Source organism: Myxocyprinus asiaticus, chromosome 24 (assembly GCF_019703515.2).
Source record: "Myxocyprinus asiaticus isolate MX2 ecotype Aquarium Trade chromosome 24, UBuf_Myxa_2, whole genome shotgun sequence".
Lineage (NCBI taxonomy): Eukaryota > Metazoa > Chordata > Actinopteri > Cypriniformes > Catostomidae > Myxocyprinus > Myxocyprinus asiaticus.
The window spans coordinates 34,521,116-34,541,818 of NC_059367.1; the positions used below are offsets into that span (position 1 = coordinate 34,521,116).

General features: G+C 43.3%; 1 protein-coding gene across 1 annotated transcript in view; it reads right to left on the reverse strand.

The window, feature by feature from the left end:
• Nucleotides 1–20,703, reverse strand: part of cacna1fa (calcium channel, voltage-dependent, L type, alpha 1F subunit a) — a 66,732-nt gene that overhangs the window by 40,086 nt on the left and 5,943 nt on the right. The window contains exons 4-19 of the mRNA XM_051653718.1: nucleotides 20,512–20,654; nucleotides 17,540–17,692; nucleotides 16,472–16,668; nucleotides 16,203–16,306; nucleotides 13,988–14,130; nucleotides 13,810–13,875; nucleotides 12,660–12,726; nucleotides 12,550–12,576; nucleotides 11,527–11,687; nucleotides 11,211–11,436; nucleotides 9,023–9,230; nucleotides 8,157–8,277; nucleotides 7,419–7,491; nucleotides 738–801; nucleotides 286–343; nucleotides 84–183 (exon numbers count right to left, since the gene is read on the reverse strand). Coding sequence (XP_051509678.1) covers nucleotides 84–183; nucleotides 286–343; nucleotides 738–801; nucleotides 7,419–7,491; nucleotides 8,157–8,277; nucleotides 9,023–9,230; nucleotides 11,211–11,436; nucleotides 11,527–11,687; nucleotides 12,550–12,576; nucleotides 12,660–12,726; nucleotides 13,810–13,875; nucleotides 13,988–14,130; nucleotides 16,203–16,306; nucleotides 16,472–16,668; nucleotides 17,540–17,692; nucleotides 20,512–20,654 — 1,911 coding nt within the window. The remainder of the gene's footprint in view (nucleotides 1–83; nucleotides 184–285; nucleotides 344–737; nucleotides 802–7,418; nucleotides 7,492–8,156; nucleotides 8,278–9,022; nucleotides 9,231–11,210; nucleotides 11,437–11,526; nucleotides 11,688–12,549; nucleotides 12,577–12,659; nucleotides 12,727–13,809; nucleotides 13,876–13,987; nucleotides 14,131–16,202; nucleotides 16,307–16,471; nucleotides 16,669–17,539; nucleotides 17,693–20,511; nucleotides 20,655–20,703) is intronic.

Genomic DNA, 20,703 nt, shown 5'->3' on the forward strand with positions numbered 1-20,703 from the left:
GAGAAAAATGATCATTATTAGTAACCATCATTTATTTTCTTTGTCAGTAGCTAGATAATACATTTTAATAATATTTAACATACCAGTTTTTCTTTCCGAGGATGAAAAAGGAGCTTCCATCAGGAATAGGGACGATTTTCTCTTTGGGTTGAAAACTTTCAACTTTCAGAGGTGTGCCTATACCTGTAGAGAGCATAAAGATTATTAAAAAATTAATATTAAATAAATGCACATATACATTAACAATCAATGTGAATATAAATTGTTGGAGTGAATAGAATTTACCCTCAAGCCCTTCAATTGCTCTCAACTCTTCATTCTCTTCCCAGTCATCCATGTCATTCTGAACAAATTAGAGAGGAAATGTTAAAAGAAAGATGGTGAGAGACTATCCATGGAAACTCTATGAGTGGAATTAATAATGATAAACAGCTAATATAAAAATTCTGAGACAAATGTCAAAGGGACCATGCAAGGGAAGTACTAATTGTAATCAGGTGATTTTAAGGAAAAAAAGCTCTTCTCTGTCCACTAATAGCTAAAGGCATTAAAAACAACATGAAACCCAAACAGACCTTATTTACTTGCAGATGGTAAAAAACATATTAACCACAATTCGATCAAATCCTGATGGATAAAATGTCCCGGCCTACATTATTTACCACTTAATATTCTGTTTCTCTCTGAAATGTGTCACATTACAGAAGTTAAAAGCATAATAAGAGCCGGGTTCTTACTCCAGCATCGTCTTCCTCTCTTCCTTCATCATCTTCCCATTCCTCCTCCTCTTCTTTTTTCTCTCTATAAAACAGAATAATTGGGTTGAATTCTGAGTCAACTGAAAAATAACAAAGAGGATACTACGAGGGATATCACAGAAAACGTCATGGTTACTGGTGTAACCTCCGTTCCCTGATGGAGGGAACGAGACGTTGGTGTCGATGTAGTGACACTAGGGGTCACTCTTGGGAGCCCGAGACACCTCTGGTCTTTGATAAAAGGCCAATGAAAATTGGCGAGTGGTATTTGCATGCCACTCCCCCGAACATACGGGTATAAAAGGAGCTGGTATGCAACCACTCATTCAGGTTTTACGCTGAGGAGCCGATATAAGGTCCGGCCATTTCAGCGGGTAGTTCAGCGTTGTGGCAGGAGGGACCAACGTCTCGTTCCCTCCATCAGGGAACGGAGGTTACACCAGTAACCATGACGTTCCCTATCTGTCACTCACTCGACGTTGGTGTCGATGTAGTGACACTAGGGGTCCCTATACAAAACGCCACAAGGCTGAACTGTGTTACGTGAACTGGCGGTGTGTGGTGGGCAGACTTGCTGTGTGCCTCATAGCCAGCACACCAGGTCGACACGTAACCTCCCCCAACACAGTTATGAGTGTCGAACGGCCCTTTTTGGGGACAAGTCGACTACCCAGAGATAGAGACAGGCTTAACCCAGTCATGGCCTCTTTCCCCTTCTCTTTTTCCACTCCCTAAAAAAGAAGGGGGATTATCCGACTGGGCCGCCAGGTCTAGTCGGGGGGTGTCCCTCCCAAGGGGAGGACACCGCGGAGACCACACCTCGCCCCAAGAGAGGGGGGATATTTAAGTGGAAGAATACATCACATGGTCTTTCCAACCATGTGGAGAGCCTTCAAGGTAGATCCTACCCAATGGGGGAGGAGTTACTACAACATGGAGACTGAGGGGCTCTGCCCAAGGAAGACGCAGTTTGCCAGTAGGGAAACGAACTAGCGGAAGATATAGATTGCATGGGGTTAGCCTTACAGGGAACCGCCACATGCGGAGCACCTACCCCAGAACCGGGCTCTTAGTTAGCGCGTGTACTGGGCCGGCAGCGAGTCTCTCCGAAAACTCGACTGCCACAGGGCTCGGAGGAAGTCAACCAGGGAACAACCTTTGTGAACACTACTGGGAATTAACAGCGCACGTCTTCAGCTCAAAAGGAGGTGGAAGGCGCTATGTGCAAGCGATACACCCGGCCGGCTATCCCGGGCTTATCCGCTTGTGTTGCGTGCCACTACCTGGGACGAAACCGGTTCCACCCGGAGGTTGTAAAACCTTGCAAAGGTGTTGGGTGTTGCCCAGCCCGCTGCTCTGCAATGTCTGTTAGAGAGGCACCTCTGGCCAGGGCCCAAGAAGCCGCTACACCACGAGTAGAATGGGCTCGTAGCCCTACCGGGGGCGGCATGTTTTGGGCGAGACATGCCATAGTTATGGCGTCAATGAGCCAGTGGGCGATCCTCTGCTTGGAGACAGCACTTCCTTTCCGCTGTGCACCGAAGCAGACAAAGAGCTGCTCAGAGAGTCTAAAGCTCTGCGTGCGATCCAAATAGATGCGCAAAGCGCGCACCGGACACAGCAACGCCAGGGCTGGGTCTGCCTCCTCCTGGGGCAGCGCTTGCAGGTTCACCACCTGGTCTCTAAAAGGAGTGGTGGGAACCTTGGGCACATAGCCCGGTCGGGGGTCTCAGGATCACGTGAGAATAGCCCGGACCGAACTCCAGGCACATTTCGCTGACAGAGAACGCTTGCAGGTCACCTACCCTCTTGATGGAAGTGAGCGCAGTCAGGAGGGCAGTCTTCAAGGAGAGTGCCTTAAGCCCGGCTGACTGCAAAACTCAAAGGGGGCTCTCTGTAGACCCTGAAAAACTACAGAGGTCCGATGAGGGAACAAGGCGTGGCCTGGAGGGATTCAGCCTCCTGGCGCCTCTTAGGAACCTGATGATCAGATCATGCTTCCCTAAGGACTCACCGTCGACTGCGTCATGGCGTGCTGCTATGGCAGCAACGTACACCTTCAAGGTGGAAGGGGACAGCCTCCCTTCCAACCTCTCTTGCAGGAAGGAAAGCACTGATCTGACTGCGCACCTCTGGGGGTCTTCCTGATGGGAAGAACACCACTTAGCGAACAGACACCACTTAAAGGCATACAGGCGCCTCGTAGGGGGAGCCCTAGCCTGAGTGAATGTGTCTACCACCGCAGGTGGGAGACGGCTTAGGTCTTCCGCGTCCCGTCCAGGGGCCAGACATGGAGATTCCAGAGGTCTTGGCGCGGGTGCCGAATGGTGCCCCTTCCCTGAGAAAGAAGGGCCTTTCTCAGGGGAATTTGCCCGGGGGAGCTGTCACGAGGAGCGTGAGGTCCGCGCACCACGTCTGGGCGGGCCAGTAGGGTGCTTACCAGGACGACCTTCTCCTCGTCCTCCCTGACCTTGCACAGGGTCTGTGCGAGCAGGCTCACTGGGGAAAACGCATATTTGCGAATGCCAGGGGACCAGCTGTGCCAGCGCGTCTATGCCGAGGAAGGACTCGGTGAGGGCGTACCAGAGCGGGCAGTGGGAGGATTCTTGGGAGGCAAACAGGTGCACCTGTGCCTGACTGAATCGACTCCAAATCAGCTGGACCACCTGAAGGTGGAGTCTCCACTCTCCCCTGCGGGGAACCTGCCGTGACAGCGCGTCCGCTGTAACGTTGAGGTTGCCCGGGATATGAGTGGCTCGCAGCGACTTGAGGTGCTGCTGACTCCGGAGGAGGAGACGGCGGGCGAGTTGTGACATACAGCGGGAGCGCAGACCGCCTTGGCGGTTGACATATGCTACCGCTGCCGTGCTGTCTGTCCGAACTAGCACGTGCTTGCCCTGGATCAACGGCCGGAACCTCCGCAGGGCGAGCAGAATTGCCAGTAACTCGAGGCAGTTGATGTGCCAACGCAGCCGCGGACCCGTCCAGAGGCCGGTGGCTGCATGCCCGTTGCAAACAGCGCCCCAGCCCGTCTTGGAGGCGTCTGTCGTGACCATGATGCGCCTGGAGACCAGTTCTAGAGGAACACCTGCTCGTAGAAACGAGAGGTCGGTCCAAGGGCTGAAAAGACGGTGACAGACCGGTGTAATGGCCACGCGGTGTGTCCCGTGGCGCCATGCCCGTCTCGGGACTCGAGTCTGGAGCCAGTGCTGAAGCGGCCTCATATGCATCAACCCGAGCGGGGTGGCCACCGCCGAGGACGCCATATGCCCCAGGAGCCTCTGAAAATGTTTCAGTGGAACCGCTGTTTTCTGTTTGAACGCCTTCAAACAGGCCAGCACCGACTGGGCGCGCTCGTTCATAAGGTGCGCCGTCAAGGAGACTGAGTCCAACTCCAAACCGAGAAAAGAGATGCTCTGAACCGGGAGGAGCTTGCTCTTTTCCCAGCTGACCCGAAGCCCTAGTCGGCTGAGGTGTGAGAGCACCAGGTCCCTGTGTGCGCATAACCCGTCTCGAGAGTGAGCTAGGATTAGCCAGTCGTCGAGATAGTTGAGAATGCGAATGCCCACCTCCCTTAACGGGGCAAGGGCAGCCTCTGCGATCTTCGTAAAGACGCGAGGAGACAGGGACAGGCCGAAAGGGAGGACTTGTACCGATACGCCTGACCCTCAAACGCAAACCGCAGGAAGGGTCTGTGTCGAGGAAGGATCGAGACGTGAAAGTACGCATCCTTCGGGTCTACCGCCGCGAACCAATCTTGATGCCGGACGCTCGCTAGAATGCGTCTTTGCGTCAGCATCTTGAACGGGAGTCTGTGTAAGGCCCGGTTCAGTACTCGCAGGTCCAAGATTGGCCGCAACCCACCGCCTTTTTTCGGTACAATGAAGTAGGGGCTGTAAAACCCCCTCTTCATCTCGGCTGGAGGGACAGGTTCTATCGCGTCCTTCCGTAGGAGGGTAGCGATCTCCGCGCAAGGTAGCAGCGTTTCCATCTTTCACCAAGGTGAAGTGGACACCGCTGGACCTGGGCGGATGCCCAGCGAAGTGAATCGTGCAGCCGAGTCGGACGGTCCGGACCAGCCCTCGCGACGGACTGGAAAGCGCAAGCCATGCACCCGAGTTCCGCGCAAGGGGGACCAAAGGGACAACGTCATCGGATGTACCGGCGGGTGGGGCCTCGCGGCGGGGCGGAGCCTGAGGTGCCACACCCCATCGTGGCTGTGCTGAGTCAGAGGACATCGAAGCACTTACCTGGCTCCTTGTGACCACCCCCGGAACAGCCTGGGACGGGGGAGGAAGAGGCCTGTCCTCATGACCCGTGGAGACTGTCACATCGGGGGCAGATTTGTGCCACAGCTGGGCGCTCAGGGCGGGAGACCGCCGCTGGAGCGCCAACCTGCCAAATGGAGTGGTGGACGGTGGTCGTGATGCCAGCCGTACACACCGAATATGTGACCCAGGGAACAAGGAAACCACTCTTGCGGAGCTCTTGAGTACTGCAGCCACTTGGGCATGCAGCGCAATTAAATGCAAAAGGTAACAAAAAGAAGATCTGCTTACCAGCTCCAGAGCAGCGGGTTTCGTTGTCCCTGGGTCGCCCGTCTCAGGGGTGCTTCGAAGACCTCCGTGGGTTCTTCGGTGCCGGCTGTGAGACGGGTGGCGTCGGCTTCCTGCGGTGGGCTCCACGCCGGGGCCAGGCCGGAGGGGCGGGCTGCGGCGGAGCCGGTGCAGTCACCGCAGGGGGACGCCCTCGGCGATGAGTAGATGGGGGGATCTTGAGCCACGCCGGGGCAGGACAAGCCGGCTAGCACCCATCTACTGCTCTACCATCGAGAACTGCTGGGCAAAGTCCTCGACAGTGTCGCCGAATAGGCCCTCCTGGAAAATGGGGGCAGCAAGGGATCGTGTCCTGTTGGCCTCACCCATCTTGACCAGGTTGAGCCAAAGGTGGCGCTCCTGGACCACTAGTGTGGCCATCGTCCGCCCGGGAGACCGTGCCGTGACCTCCGTCGCTCGGAGAGCGAGGTCGGTCGTCGAGCGCAGTTCCTGCATCAATCCCGGGGCGGAACTACCCTCGTGCAGTTCCTTTAGCGCCTTGGCAGACTTGCAGGAGAGCCATGGCGTGCAGGGCGGAGGCGGCTTGTCCAGCAGCGCCGTAGGCTTCGACCGTCAGAGACGACGTAAACCTACAGGCCTTGGACGGGGCTTTGGGCACCCACGCCAGGTGGCGGCGCTCTGCGGGCATAGGTGCACCGCGAGCGCCTTTATCCACCGGGGGATTGCCGAATAACCCTTGGCCGCCCCACCATCGAGGGTAGTGAGAGCGGGGAAGCTGAAAAGATCGGGACCGGGCAGTAAAAGGTGCCTCCCGCGATCTTGTCAGCTCTTCATGCACTTCCGGGAAGAAAGGAACGGGGCGGGGCGTGGCTTTGAGCGGCGCCGCGAGCCCAGGAACCAATCACAGAGCCGCGAGGGTTCAGGGAAGAGCGGTGAAATCCACTCTAACCGACGCTCGCGGCTGTCCGGGAAAGCATGTCGTCATCTCCGCGTCAGCCTGTGACTGGGCGATCGACCCCGAAGGGAGGAGCCCAGCTGAGGCTTCCGACTGGACGAGCCCGCTCTCCGATGCTGCGCTCGAGAGCTCATCACTTTCGCGGGCTCCGAATAAGAGGTCGAACTCGCCGTGAGACGAGCCGGCGGACTCACCCGGAAGCCCGATCGGGGCAGACGAGCGTGCTGGGGGATGGGAGTTCCGCGGGGGGATACCCGGCGGAGGCGGTCCCATTGGGGTCCCCAAATCGCCCCCAGTGCTAGCCGCGCTGGCCTCAAACCCGTGGGTAAAAGGACCGAGGCGGGAGCCTCTGGGGTGGCTCGCTTCCTTACGAAGGCGAGCCGCGACCGCAACGTTGCCATGGACACATTCTCGCAATGAGAATGTGACCATCCACGAACGCTGTCTCCGCGTGAGCAGTGCCCAGACACGAAAGACAGTGATCGTGACCGTTAGAAGGCGAGAGATAACGAGCACAACCAGGAATAACACACAATCGGAAAAGCATCTTTAAAAAGACGCGTCTTTAAAAAGACGTTCCATGTGTGCGCTCTTTTAGAGAAATATATACTCTTTTAGAGGGGAAAAATGCTCTTTCAGAAAATATACTCTCTAGTTTTTCTGCCGAAGCACCCAGGGGCATTCTCTGCAGTGCACCAGTGCAGAGGAGGGAGAAGCCGCTGAAATGCGCCGTCAGATCCAGCAGGTGAATGAACAGTAGTATTCAGCTCAATGAGCATGACCGTTCGGCTCCGAAGAGAAAATCTGAATGAGTGGTTGCATACCAGCTCCTTTTATACCCGTATGTTCGGGGGAGTGGCATGCAAATACCACTCGCCAATTTTCATTGGCCTTTTATCAAAGACCAGAGGTGTCTCGGGCTCCCAAGAGTGACCCCTAGTGTCACTACATCGACACCAACGTCGAGTGAGTGACAGATAGGGAACTAAAAAGCACTGAGCACAGATAGTTTAGATAGAAAAAAACTGTTGTTTGTGGGCCCATAAGAAGAGCGATCAAACTACAAAAATACTTCTTATAAGCAAAGTTTAATTTAACTATACACATTTTTGATTTTGTTCTGTGTGTGTGACTGTAGATGATGCCTACTCTTTTTTCTTTTTGCCTCCATCTCCGGCTAAGTTGTCGACAGCGATAGCCAAGAAGACATTAAGCAAGATGTCTGGATGACAAAATGAGTCAAGGGTGCAACTCCAAATATGAGAGCATCATACATACACTGCCGTTCAAAAGTTTGGGATCACTTGACTGAAATGTTTCACATGATCTTAAAAACCTTTTGATCTGAAGGCATATGCTTAAATGTTTTAAATTAGTTTTGTAGACAAAAATATATTTGTGCCAAAAAAAAGTTTTTGAATTGGATGACTTGGACCAAATAATAAAGAAAAGCAGCCAATAAGTGCCCAGCATAGATGGGAACTCCTTCAATACTGTTTAAAAAGCATCCCAGGGTGATACATCAAGAAGTTGGTTGAGAAAATGCCAAGAGTACATTTCTGCAAATTCAAGCAAAGGGTGGCCACTTTGAAGATGCTAAAATTTTATGTATTTTGGATTTATTTTGGATTTTGTTAGTCACAACATAATTCCCATAATTCCATTTCTGTTATTCCATAGTTTTGTTGACTTCACTATTATTCTAAAATGTGAAGAAAAAATAATAATAAAGAATGAGTAAGTGACCCCAAACTTTTGAAAGGCAGTGTAGGTTAATTTACAATATATGTGAATACAGAACTTATTATATACTGTACATAAGTATCCATTTGGTACTTATTTGATACTTATTGACACTTGATGCTTATTTTTTCATTGAAAGGATACAGTTACCACAGACGAAAAGGATGACAAAGTAAATACAGACAATCATATTGGGAAACACCGGTCCACCATATGCCATGATGCCATCATACATCACAGAGTTCCAGTCCTCTCCAGTTAGGATCTACATAAGAAAAAGCTCACAGTCTATACCTCCCCATGCTGTATAGATGTGAACTGATTGTCTTCTGAATCTTTTTCTAACTGTAAAATAGGCTACACATGCATATGCAAGATGCTCACTCATTCTCATACTGTATATGCCCATATGTAGCACCTGAGTAGTAATTAACTTCCTTGGAGTATGAGTATACTACTGATGATGACATTATAACTCAATATTTCACATTTTGTATAAATCAGCTATGATTTAGTATGATTTCAGTTTGTGCAGTGTCTTTGATGAAATGCTGAAGGTGCAGCACAGGCTCTGCTCTACTGTTTAAGAACAGATGGAGCAAATGTTAGGTCATTTTACATTGTTAGCCAAACAACTTTTATGCTCTCTCTTTTCCTAACATTTAAATTACCTCAGTTGTTTGCAGGTAAGCTGGTTTTACAGCAGCATGCTACAAGAGTTTTCTCTCTGAAACCCTCTTCCTCCCCAGCAACACTGGTCTAAATTTGCTTCAAGGGGATTGTATGTATGTCTAATTGTGCAGCAGCATGAATTTCATGCTCAACACAGCATGTCTCTGTATGTTCTAGTAGTAGCAAGTCTTCTTAATGTCATGAGTTCTCATGACTGAAATTAAATTAAATTAAATTACAGTAATCTGTATTAGCCAAGTGAAAATAATGGACAGCACTTGTCTTTACCAGTCATTACCAAATCAAAGCAATCAAAGAATTGCAACAGAGGCAGATACCTGGAAACAGGTGAGCAGGGCAGATGGAAAAGTGTCGAAGGTGCTTCTTTTCATCTGGGTCTCATCAAAATTGAACTTTCCACCAAAGAGCTGCATGCCCAGCAGAGCAAAGATGATGAGGAAGAGAAAGAGTAGCAGCAACAGGGAGCAAATGGCTTTCATAGAATTCAACAAAGAGCCCACCAGATCTGAGAGTGCAGCCCAGTGTCTAACAGAGAGAATCAACAAAATATGCATGTTAATAATATGTATTTACTCTATTTAGCTTGGTTTAGGTCCTATTTATCCGACCGCTACCACTTTGTCTGTGTAAACGAGGTTTTGTCAGATTAAGCTAAAGTTAACTATGGGGTGCCACAGGGATTAGTTTTAGGGCCTCTGCTTTTATCCTTAAATATGCTTCCCCACATTATCAGGAACCTTGGAATTAGTTTTTCACTATTACACCAGTGATACCCAACTTTATATTTCCTCAAAACCTAACGAAATTTCCCAATTATCCAAGTTAGCAGAGTATATCAATGATATGAAAGATTGGATAGCTAGAAGTTTCCTTCTACTCAATTCTAACGAAACAGAGGTATTAATTATTGGGGGAAAAAAACTCTAAAAATGAGATGCTAGAATATAATTTGACTCTTGATGGATGCACTGTTACGTCGTCTTCTACAATGAAGAAACTTGGGTGTTATACTTGATAGCAATATGTTCTTAGAAAATCACATTTCCAATATTAATAGAACAGCATTCTTCCACCTCAGAAACATTGCTAAGTTATGACACATGCTTTCTATTTCTGATGCCGAAAAACGAATTAATGTGTTCATGACCTCAAGACTAGATTATTGTATTACTGGGAGGATGTCCCGCAGGTTCAGTAAATAAGCTTCAGTTGGTTCAAAATGCAGCAGCTAAAGTGCATTCTAGGACCAAGAAATATGATCATATCAGCCCCATTTTATCATTGCTACATTGGCTGCATGTTAAATTTCATATTAACTTTAAAATTCTGTTAATTACTTACAAAGCTTTGAATGGTCTAGAACCACAAGCTAACTTCTATCACGCTATAATCCATCACGTTCATTATGATCTCAAAACACGCAAGGGACGCTTTGATGATCACTGCCTGCATCACTTCAGTCTACTACAATGGACATCCCAGAGGATGAACTACTGCCAAGCCACTGCCTGAACCTCAGACCTAGGATAGACTTCACCGAAATGAACTGCCACAAGCTTCTAGCCAGATTGCGGTGGACCTCATTGACCTCTACTTGCATCATCTTGGTCATGGGATGGACTACACTTTCAATAAATGGAATACATTGACAACAAATAATGCCACCTAAATCCTTCATCAGCCAAATAACGAAGGACAGTTGTGCACTTCTGCAATTCATTCAGGATGGACTTCAAAGACACTTAGTCATTAATCTTACAGTTTAAACTAAATTTTTTAGTTTAAATATTGCCCACCAACACCTTCTCAGTTTACTAATTAAAACCTTGACTTGTACTACACATAGATAACTAATATTGGCATTATATTCATGCTGTTTAGCCAGAGGGGAACTGGATTGCTCACTGCAGGCCTAAAGACAAATAATTTAAGGCATTATCTATCACATTATTCAATTTAACCACACCATGAGGACTTTAATATATTACAGACATTACAGCTTCATTTTCTGTTACAGCATGATTTTCTGTAAAGCTGCTTTGAAAAGATGTGTTGTAAAGTGCACTATACAAATAAAATGACTTGACTTGTTTAATAGGCCTATATTTCTCAAACTGCATTAAAATGCATGTGAAATTCACTGAAATCAATGCAATGTGCAAGAGTGAAATAATATGACAATTTTCCCACACTTTAAAGACATCATCTTACATATTTAACAAAGAAGTTTTTGCCGCTGACCTGCTGATGCAGCACTCCAATGTCCTACTAATAATATTTTTTTCAAATGACAGTGTGTTTGTTTGTGGGTGATCTATGTTTCGAAGTTATTGAGATTCTATTGTAATTTTTTAGAAGTCACACAGAATATAATAAAATCCAATAAGTCAAATTCAAAAAATGCATTAACACAGTGTTAAAAATATTTCATGAATCACATTAACTTTAACAGGCTTAACTAGGAGTTATAACCTGCTGGAAACAGGTATGAATGGGAAGAATCACCGTGTAACTTTGAAAATACGGAGCAGACGGACACAGCGCAACACAGAGATTCCGATGGGCGGGATAAACTCTAGCTCCACCAATACCGTCTCCAGAATACCACCACACACCACAAAGCAATCAAAACGGTTGAAGAGTGCCATGAAGTAGATCTGGAACCCGAAGCTGTAGATCTTCATCAGCATCTCCAGTGTGAACAGAGCCAGTAGGATCTTATTTGCTCGTTCTTGGATGTTAAACAAAGCATATTTAGGTCAGGGTCATTGCATGTCTTTGAAGGCAATATCTGATAATACTTCACTTTGGTTAAACACACCTTGTATGTCAGTGAGCCACTTGGGCTGGCCATAGTGTTCAGAGGCACTGGCTGCAGTGTTGAGAAACACCAGCAGCAGCACCAGCCAATAGAAATTGGTGGATTTGACGGCTACACGGCAGTTCTTCCTAATGACCAGATTCAAATGGTACAGCTGCTCACTGAGAAAGACAAGATATATAATCAGTGGTAAATAAATATAAATATACACTACCGTTCAAAAGTTTAGGGTCACTTACTCATTCTTTATTTTAATTTTTTTTCACATTTGAGAATAATAGTAAAGTCATCACAACTATGGAAAAATAGAAATGGAAATATGGGAATTATGTTGTGATTAAAAAAATCCAAAATAAATCAAAACTGTGTTATATTTTAGCATCTTCAAAGTAATCACCCTTTGCCTAGATTGTGCAGAAATGTACTCTTGGCATTTTCTCAACCAACTTCTTGAGGTATCACCCTGGGATGCTTTTTAGTATTGAAGGAGTTCCCATCTATGTTGGGCACTTATTGGCTGCTTTTCTTTATTATTCTGTCCAAGTCATCCATTTCAAAAACTTTTTTTTTATTTTTATAAAAATTTTAGTTTTGTAATTAAATATATTAATATGTTGGCACAATTATATTTTTGTCTACAAAACTAATTTAAATAATTTAAGCATATACCTTCAGATCAAAAGGATTTTTAAGATAAACGTTTCAGGCAAGTGACCCCAAACTTTTGAATGGTAGTGTACATATACTGTCAATTATATTATATTTACATATAGAAGTCTTAAAGGCACAGTAGCAATAACAGCCCTGTTTAATACTAAAGGTCAGAGAAAAGGGGGAATATGGTCACTAGAAACTTCATAATAATCCCTAACATTATAAATGGACTTACTGTATATAATGGAAAATAATATGCTACAAGTGTGTCTTTTATGGCCCCTTTAAGGATCCTTGAAGTTTTAAAACTGCCACTACTCAGACAAAAATGAGGTTCTGGTTAAGGTTATTCTACAAATATACACTTACCAGAAACTTATAGCCATCAGCCGTGCCCTAAAATGGATGAGAGAGTTTACATTTAATCAATGCTGAAATTCAGAATACTTCTATTAGAAACATCAGTATGTTCTCCTTACATTATGGAAGCACAGCAGCCGTTGTCATCATCCAAGAATGCTTCAAACTCTGAGTCTGAATCTGATTCTGTAAAAAAACAAAAATTAACTTTACCCAAAGAGTCTTAAAAAAAAGTAAAATGTTTATCCTCTTCAGCTCTGTGGACCTGGCGGAGGGTCCAAAAGGGTGCGCTATGTCGCAAAAAAGTTTACGCTTAAAATGTTCAAGTCTTCAGATACATAAGTCAGGCATATGTGGTATTGTTTGAAAGCTTAGAATCTGAACTTTTCATAGATAACCATCACTTTTGTGAATAAGGCCTGAAATCACCCGCATCGCAAATCAGTGCCACCTAGAGGTAATGTGGTAGATATATTAATATGAAAATAAAAGTCTTTCAAATAGCACATAAATAGACAAATCATATATCAAATGAAAGCTCTCATTCTCAGGAATGCATCTGTACAGTTTATTGTGTTGCCCTAATACCACAGTTAAATAGATTTACAAAAGAATCACAAAGTGAAATATGATTTCTGTAAGACATCAAACACAAACATCTCTTTTAGGAGCTGATCAATGCAGCTGTAAGCCGCAAGTAAACAAAAACTTTATATCTCCTTTTACCTTAGGCAGCTTTCTAAAAAAATAGCAATTTTTTACTTGTCTGTAAGCTTGCTTGTGTGAATAATCCAATGTTATATCTTAGATGTCCAGAACAAAATATGCATTCCAGCAGGAAAAGCATGCTAAACAAATCATCGGGAAAATTTTTTATTGACTATTGATGATACAATGTTTTATATCCTCACAAAGGGAAGGATCTCAGCTTTTAGTCTACTCAGAGGCCGAGATATTTGAATAAACAATCAGGGTGGTGCATGGACTGAAAATTAGACTGAATGTCGGACGAGCACATCCGTGAGGGCTAAAATGCATTACAGTGCCACCTACATTTCAGATCGGCATTTTGTGATAGAAGGTGACAGAAGTAAAATTCTTTCTTGTAGTACTTGCTGCTATCTAGTGGAATAAAATAAGACTTTTTTGGAGGGAGATAGAGTGAACAGAACTAGAATTACATGCTTACAAATTTAGGACAACAACAAACAAAAGAGGTGTCAATACAAACGCAATGCAAATGAAAATCTGACTGAAATTGACCAATACCTCCATCTTCACTGTGTTTGTACCAGCCATATTTCTTCATCATCTTTTTCTTGGCAACAACAGCACCTGCATTTAAAACAATTTAAAATAAAACATACAAACACAAATGTGCGCAGTTGGCTACAAACATTAAGTTTATCCTTGATTGTTTGTACGTTTGTAATAAAGTGTATATTACGTTTATTCCCATCCTCGTCCATGTCTTCTGCTTCAATAAGCCAGTCCATGTATCCGATCATATCCTCCTCCATCTGCTGTTTCTCCTGGGCCTTCTGCAGCTCACCACGACACACCGCTTTCTCTCTCTCTTTAGAGAACTCACTGTGATGTGCACAACACACACACACACACAATGAAATTTACAGAATAACAATTTAGGGTTTATAAAGCCAATTCTGAAATTAATATACATTTTTTCAAATCAACTCTCAAATTTACATGCTGCTAATATAATTTGTAATAAAACTTAGTATTTTAAAAAATAGTTCACACCAAAATGAAAATGCGGAACACAAAACGAGATGTTTTAATTATATTTTTAATACTATGACAGCTGATAGTGACTCACTTCAAAGCTTGAAAAAGGACCCACATGTATCATAAAAGTAGTCCATGCAACTTGTGCATTACATTCCAAGTCTTCTGAAGGCATACAATTGGTTTTGGTGAGAAACAACCTGAAATATAGCTGAAATATAAGGCCCAAGCACAACTGGTCTATTACGACCTGATGGCTTTCGGAAAACAATGCAAGGTGGAAACATGCATTTGGCATTTGATATTATTCGAAACAATTTTGAAGCAATTTGAGTAAATAAAAGAGGACTACTTTAAAGTCTGTTGTAAGAGCCACACTTCCTGCTGCAGGGTGGTGGCACTATGACCGTGACCCAAAATAGTCAAATCCATGTGATTAGCCCCCAAGACTAAACATACATCTCAGTTTGATCTAAATCACACATTGCACACAGAAGATATGAGACACTTCCTGTTTCCAATTTTTCGCCATTAACTTAATGCCTTGCCATGGCAACACCATTCGATATATCAAAATCTGTTAGCAATTTAGCATCTTCAGTGTCTTGGCATAATGTGGTGACAGTCTCGTGAATCACCTAGAAGGAATATTTAAAAGTTCAGAGACTGCAATATACAAAAATCAAAAATGGCCAACTTCCTGTTGGGCGGACGTAATGACTATAATTATGAAAGTTGTCCGGCTTGATGAGAACTATATATGTACCGATTTTGGTGACTGTAGGTGAAAAAGGGTGTGCTACAGAGGCTGTTTTACACACCCATTTTAAAGGGGGCGCTACAGAGCACCCCCTACACACCCATGCATGAACTTTTCCCAGACCTAATGGCCAATGACTCTGATGTGTGTGCAAAATTTAATGACATTTTAAGCATGCCAAGTGCCTCAAAAACACCCAAATATAGGAAGAAAGGAATAATAATAATTAATGCATTGCCATGGCAACAGTATTTAAGATATCAAATATTCCTTTACAATTATACATCAGCAGTGTCTTGACATTATTCTAAAGAATTTTGAAGCAATTCATGTAAAAACAAAAGGGCTATTTCAAAGTCTGTTAAAAGTGCCATACTTCCTGCTGCCAGACGGTGGTGCTATGACCGTGACCCATAATAGCTGCATCAATGTGATCAGCCCTCATTACCAAACATACAGCTGAATTTTCATCAAAATCACACAATGCATTAGGCACACCCTGTTTTCCATTTCTCGCCATAAATGTATTGCTTCGCTATGGCGACACCGTTCAAAATAATGGCAGTACCCCAAAAGTACCGAAAACCTTAAAAAAAGAAGAAGAATAATCCTTAGAAGAACAATAGGGTCTCCGCACTTTCAGTGCTTGGGCCCTCAATACAAGTAATTTTTCAGTGAAGATCTTGACATCCATTGCTCATCCATGAGTGCTATGAGAGAAGCTCATTCACAGTGGCTCATGTGTTCATGCAAGAACTTGCATTGCTTGATGTTAAAAAGCCTTGGAATATGACGCATAAATCGTATGGACTATTTTTATCATATTTTTGGGTCCTTTTTAAAGCTGTTAAGTAAGTCACTATCAACTGCCATTGTATCGAAAAGATGGACCGGAATATTCATTAATATATCTAATTTTGTGTTCTGGAAAAGAAAGAAAGTCATACGGGTTTGGAAAAACGCAAGGATGAGTAAATTATGAATTTTCATTTTGGGTGAACTATATTACAGAGAGAAAAAAAAACTACATAGAAAAATGTTAAAAGAAGTATTTTCATTAGTGGTCACAGACTTTTGGACCCCACTGTATACAGAATGAGTTCAAAAGGATTATTAGGGTTAGGGGCTAGATCATTATGAGTTTTGAGTCACTCACCCGCTTAACACACCCAACACAAGATTGAGGACAAAAAAGGACCCAAAAATGACCAGAGACACAAAATAAATCCACGGCAGCTCAAATCCAATGGAATCATTCATCTGAAAGCATGGCAGAAGAGAGAAAAAGGTTCAAGTCAGATACTGTCACACCACCTGTGGCTGTGGCTCATAAGTTGTCAACTTTGCATATGCTGGGTTGCATAGATGTTCTGCACGAGAAAAAAATGAAGGGAAAGTGTGAGAGAGATGAGGGAAACCCCGTACCCAGTAGAGCACATCTGTCCAGCCCTCCATAGTAATGCACTGGAACACAGTGAGCATGGCGAAGAAGATGTTGTCAAAGTTGGTGATGCCTCCATTGGGCCCTTCCCATCCTCCCCGGCACTCTGTGTTATTCCCATCACAGAAACGCCCGTTTCCCGCAAATGCACATGGCGTCGGGTCATCATCCACCATTAGTTCTTCACGTATGAAAAACAAACACAATTCAGAAGATATAATACTACAAAAAATTTGACAAATCAACTATAACCAATAAAAACTGAGGTAGTGAAGTGCTGGAATGGCAATGCATAACACCGTATTCTAACCAGATTTGTCTACAAACACTGATTTTGAAATGCAGAGCAACGTGGCACAATAACAGTTAATCAAAACATATTGGATGTATAAAGTACAGCTACGGTATGTGGAATGGGATTTTGGACTGCTATTATTGTATAAAAAATGAAAATGTTTTTGTTACCTGAAATAAAAATTAAAAACTAAATTTTGAAAAACTAAACTGAATTACAATTTCGGGACTAAAAAAATAAATAAATATGACATGATTAAAAAAAAATTTGATGCACAGTATATTATAAAATTTGAAACCTTTCATTAACATGAAAATGCCAGTAATAACAATAGAAGACTAAGAGAAGTATAACATTGTAAAAAAAAAAAAAAAACCAAGATATCAGTTAATGCATTAAATTTGGCAGCCCCATAATACTAAAAATAAAATGAAAACAAAAACTGAAACTAGAAAACCCTGAAAATAAACTAAACAAAAACTAAGCCAAAGAGTAAAAACTGATGAAAACTAAACTAAATTGAATGGACAAATTTAAAATAAAATTGAAATAAAAACTAAATTAAAACTTCTAAACTATAACTTTAACCAATGACATTTAACTGTGGGTGGAGCTACCCAGCGCAATGCTGAGAAAATATAAGCAAAGCAACCAACACATTTTTTTGTAGCTTGTCGAGGTTGGTTAGGACAAAGTGGTAAACTGAGAGAAAAGCAATGTTAAGCATTGTTAATGTAAACATGTTTGTGTTTCTGACCTGTGCCTACATAAAAGCAGGTCTTGTGCATCCTTCCAATAAAGAGCTCCAGTCCAATAATAGCGTAAATGATGATGACAAACATGACCAGCAGACCGATGTGAAGCAGAGGCACCATTGCCTTCATGATGGAGTTCAACACAATCTGCAGACCTGCATGCATTACAACCTCAATCACACTTTATTCCCCTACGTAAGTATACACTGAAATTGGACTAGGTCAGGAATAGAGATAGACCGATAATAAATTTGACTAATATTTAAAGATGGTCCGCTGGCACGGTGAGAGTGTTTCAGGCCAGTTGAAAGACCGGTCACTTGCCCCATCAGGCAACTGCTTTTTATCAATAAAATACTTAGTGAAATTATATAAATAAATATATATATATATATATATATATATATATATATATATATATATATATATATATATATATATATACACACACAATATATACATACTGTATATACACTCACCGGCCAAGACACTGCTGATGTATAATTGTATTAGGAACACCCTGTACATCTACTTATTCATGCTATTATCTAATCAGCCAATCATGTTGCAGCAGTGTAATGATTAGTATAAAATCATGCAGATACGGGTCAGGAGCTTCAGTTGATGTTCACTTCAACCATCAGAATGGGGGAAAAAATGTGATCTCAGTGATTTCAACCGTGGCATGATTGTTTTTGTTATTAACATTCATAAAATAAATAAACAACATAAAATATGGAATCAAATTATATACATTAAGCCCCTCCCCCCGAACATTCCCCCCCACCCCCCACCCCACACGACACAAACACGCACTACAGTGGTCATAAATAAATAAATAAAAACATTAAAAAAAGTATACTTTCCAAAAACGATAAGAATGCACATACACATTAAAACTACAAATCCCTCTCCAAAAAAAGCCAAATATCTACCCCACTTCCTGTTAAACAAATCCCATTTTCCCAGCCTTCTATAAATCACCTCCTCGAATGTCGCCATCCTGTCCATCTTTTTGCACCACTCCTCAAATGAGGGTGCTCCAGCCGACTTCCAACCCCTGACAATGATCCGTCTGCCGATCATATCTCCGGCTGGGACCAACATTTTTAAATGTCTATCCCCTATAATAATGACCGCCCCAATATACAGAGTCTGTGGCAAAATGAAAATTGAGTGTCCAATACGTCACACATGAAGTTCTGAGCCCTCAACCAAAATTCTTGGATTTTAACACGCCACCAAAAAACATGGGTTGTGTTCCCGTCTTCTGATTGGCATTGCCAGCAGGTGGGCGTGTCTTTAAGACCAAGCTAGAGGGGGTCCAATAGAATTGATGTAAAATCTTAAATTGCATAAGGCACACTCTTGCATCTCTAGATGTAGACTTGACATTTTTTAGAATCCAATTCCACACTCCCTCCTCCAATACCAAGTTGAAATCTTTCTCCCATAATCTCTTGAGAGAAGTTGAAGCTCTGTCCCCCAGACTTTGAATTAACAGGGAGTAATACACTGATGCCTCATGACCTTTTCCAAAAGCAGTAATCACCACTTCCAGAGTATCTGCCACTTTAGGGGGGTGTATACTACTCCCAAAAATAGTACAGCGCAGGTGGCGCAGCTGAAAATACCTAAAGAACTGAGATCAGGGAATCCTAAATGTTGAACCATATTTTCAAAGGATCTCAACACTCCACTCTCGAGTGTATTAACCTCCCTCACAATCCAATCTGTCCAGCAGAAAGGGGACTTATTAATACATAATTTGGGGTTCAGCCAAATGCTCGAGGCAACATTTAAATAAATGTCCGAATTAAACACTCTGGACACTTTTGTCCATACTGCATGCAAATGCGAGATAACAGGGTGTAACTTAACTTCTCTGGTTAGTTTAATAGGAAGACTTTGCAATGGCGAAAGATGGGCAAGAACTTTCTGTTCAATACAAAACCAGGGAGGGGCTCTCTCAGGTGGAAGTGACCAATGAAGCCAAATGTCTGAGATCGAATGCATAATAATAAAATAAAATCTTGGGTAGGCCTAGCCCACATTTGTCAATCTAGGACACTTACCATTCCAAATGAAGGACTTCACTACGCTATCAAATTGCTTGAAATAAGAGAGGGGGACATCTACAGGGAGAGATTGTAGCAGGTAGTTGAATTTTGGAATACAATTCATTTTATTAACATTAACCTTCCCAATCATAGATAAATGTAATGAAGCCCACCTGCTCATATTGCTCGAAAAACTTTTTATTAAGGGGTCAAAATTAACTCTTAACTAAATCACAAAAATTTTCTGGGAATAAAATGCCAAAATACTTAATGCCCTGTTTGGGCCACTGGAAGGCGCCCAGCTGAAAAGCCGTTACTGGGCAGTACGCTGTCAGAGTCAAAGCTTCGGATTTAGACCAATTCACTCTGTATCCTGAGCACTTAGAAAAGTAATTAATAATTCTGTGAAGGAAAGGCATAGATCTAGTGGGGTCAGAGAAGAATAATAAAATATCATCTGCGTAAAGCCCTGGAAAATCATCTTCCTTTCTTATGAAAATGTGGTTCTTCCAAGAAAGCCTTCCTTTACACCTCGTCTCGCGTAACACGAGATTACATTATTCCAAACTTTTGGCCGCCAGTGTGTATACATACATACATGTATACACACTGGCGGCCAAAAGTTTGGAATAATGTACAGATTTTGTTCTTATGGAAAAAAATTGGTACTTATATATATATATATATATATATATATATATATATATATATATATATATATATATATATATATATAGTTTCTGACACATAAACATGCAAAAAAAAAAAAAAAATGTGATGGGGTCAGTGAAAATGTTGGCAGGGCAAGTTCAAATCTGAACTACTGGCCTGACCATGCCAGCAAAAAGAAATTCTGACCGTTGAGCCCTGAATACACACATTTAGGGGTACAACAAGAACACACACAAACTTACTTGGCACACCGGACACTAGGCGAAGGGGTCGCAGTACTCTGAAAGCTCTCAGGGCTTTGACATCCAAACCACCAGGTTTACCTGCTGCATGATGGGACTCTCCTGGTTTGTGTTCTCCCATTTCAGCTATTACACTGAAAAGACTGCAAACAACACACACACACACACACACACACATACAAATTTGACATT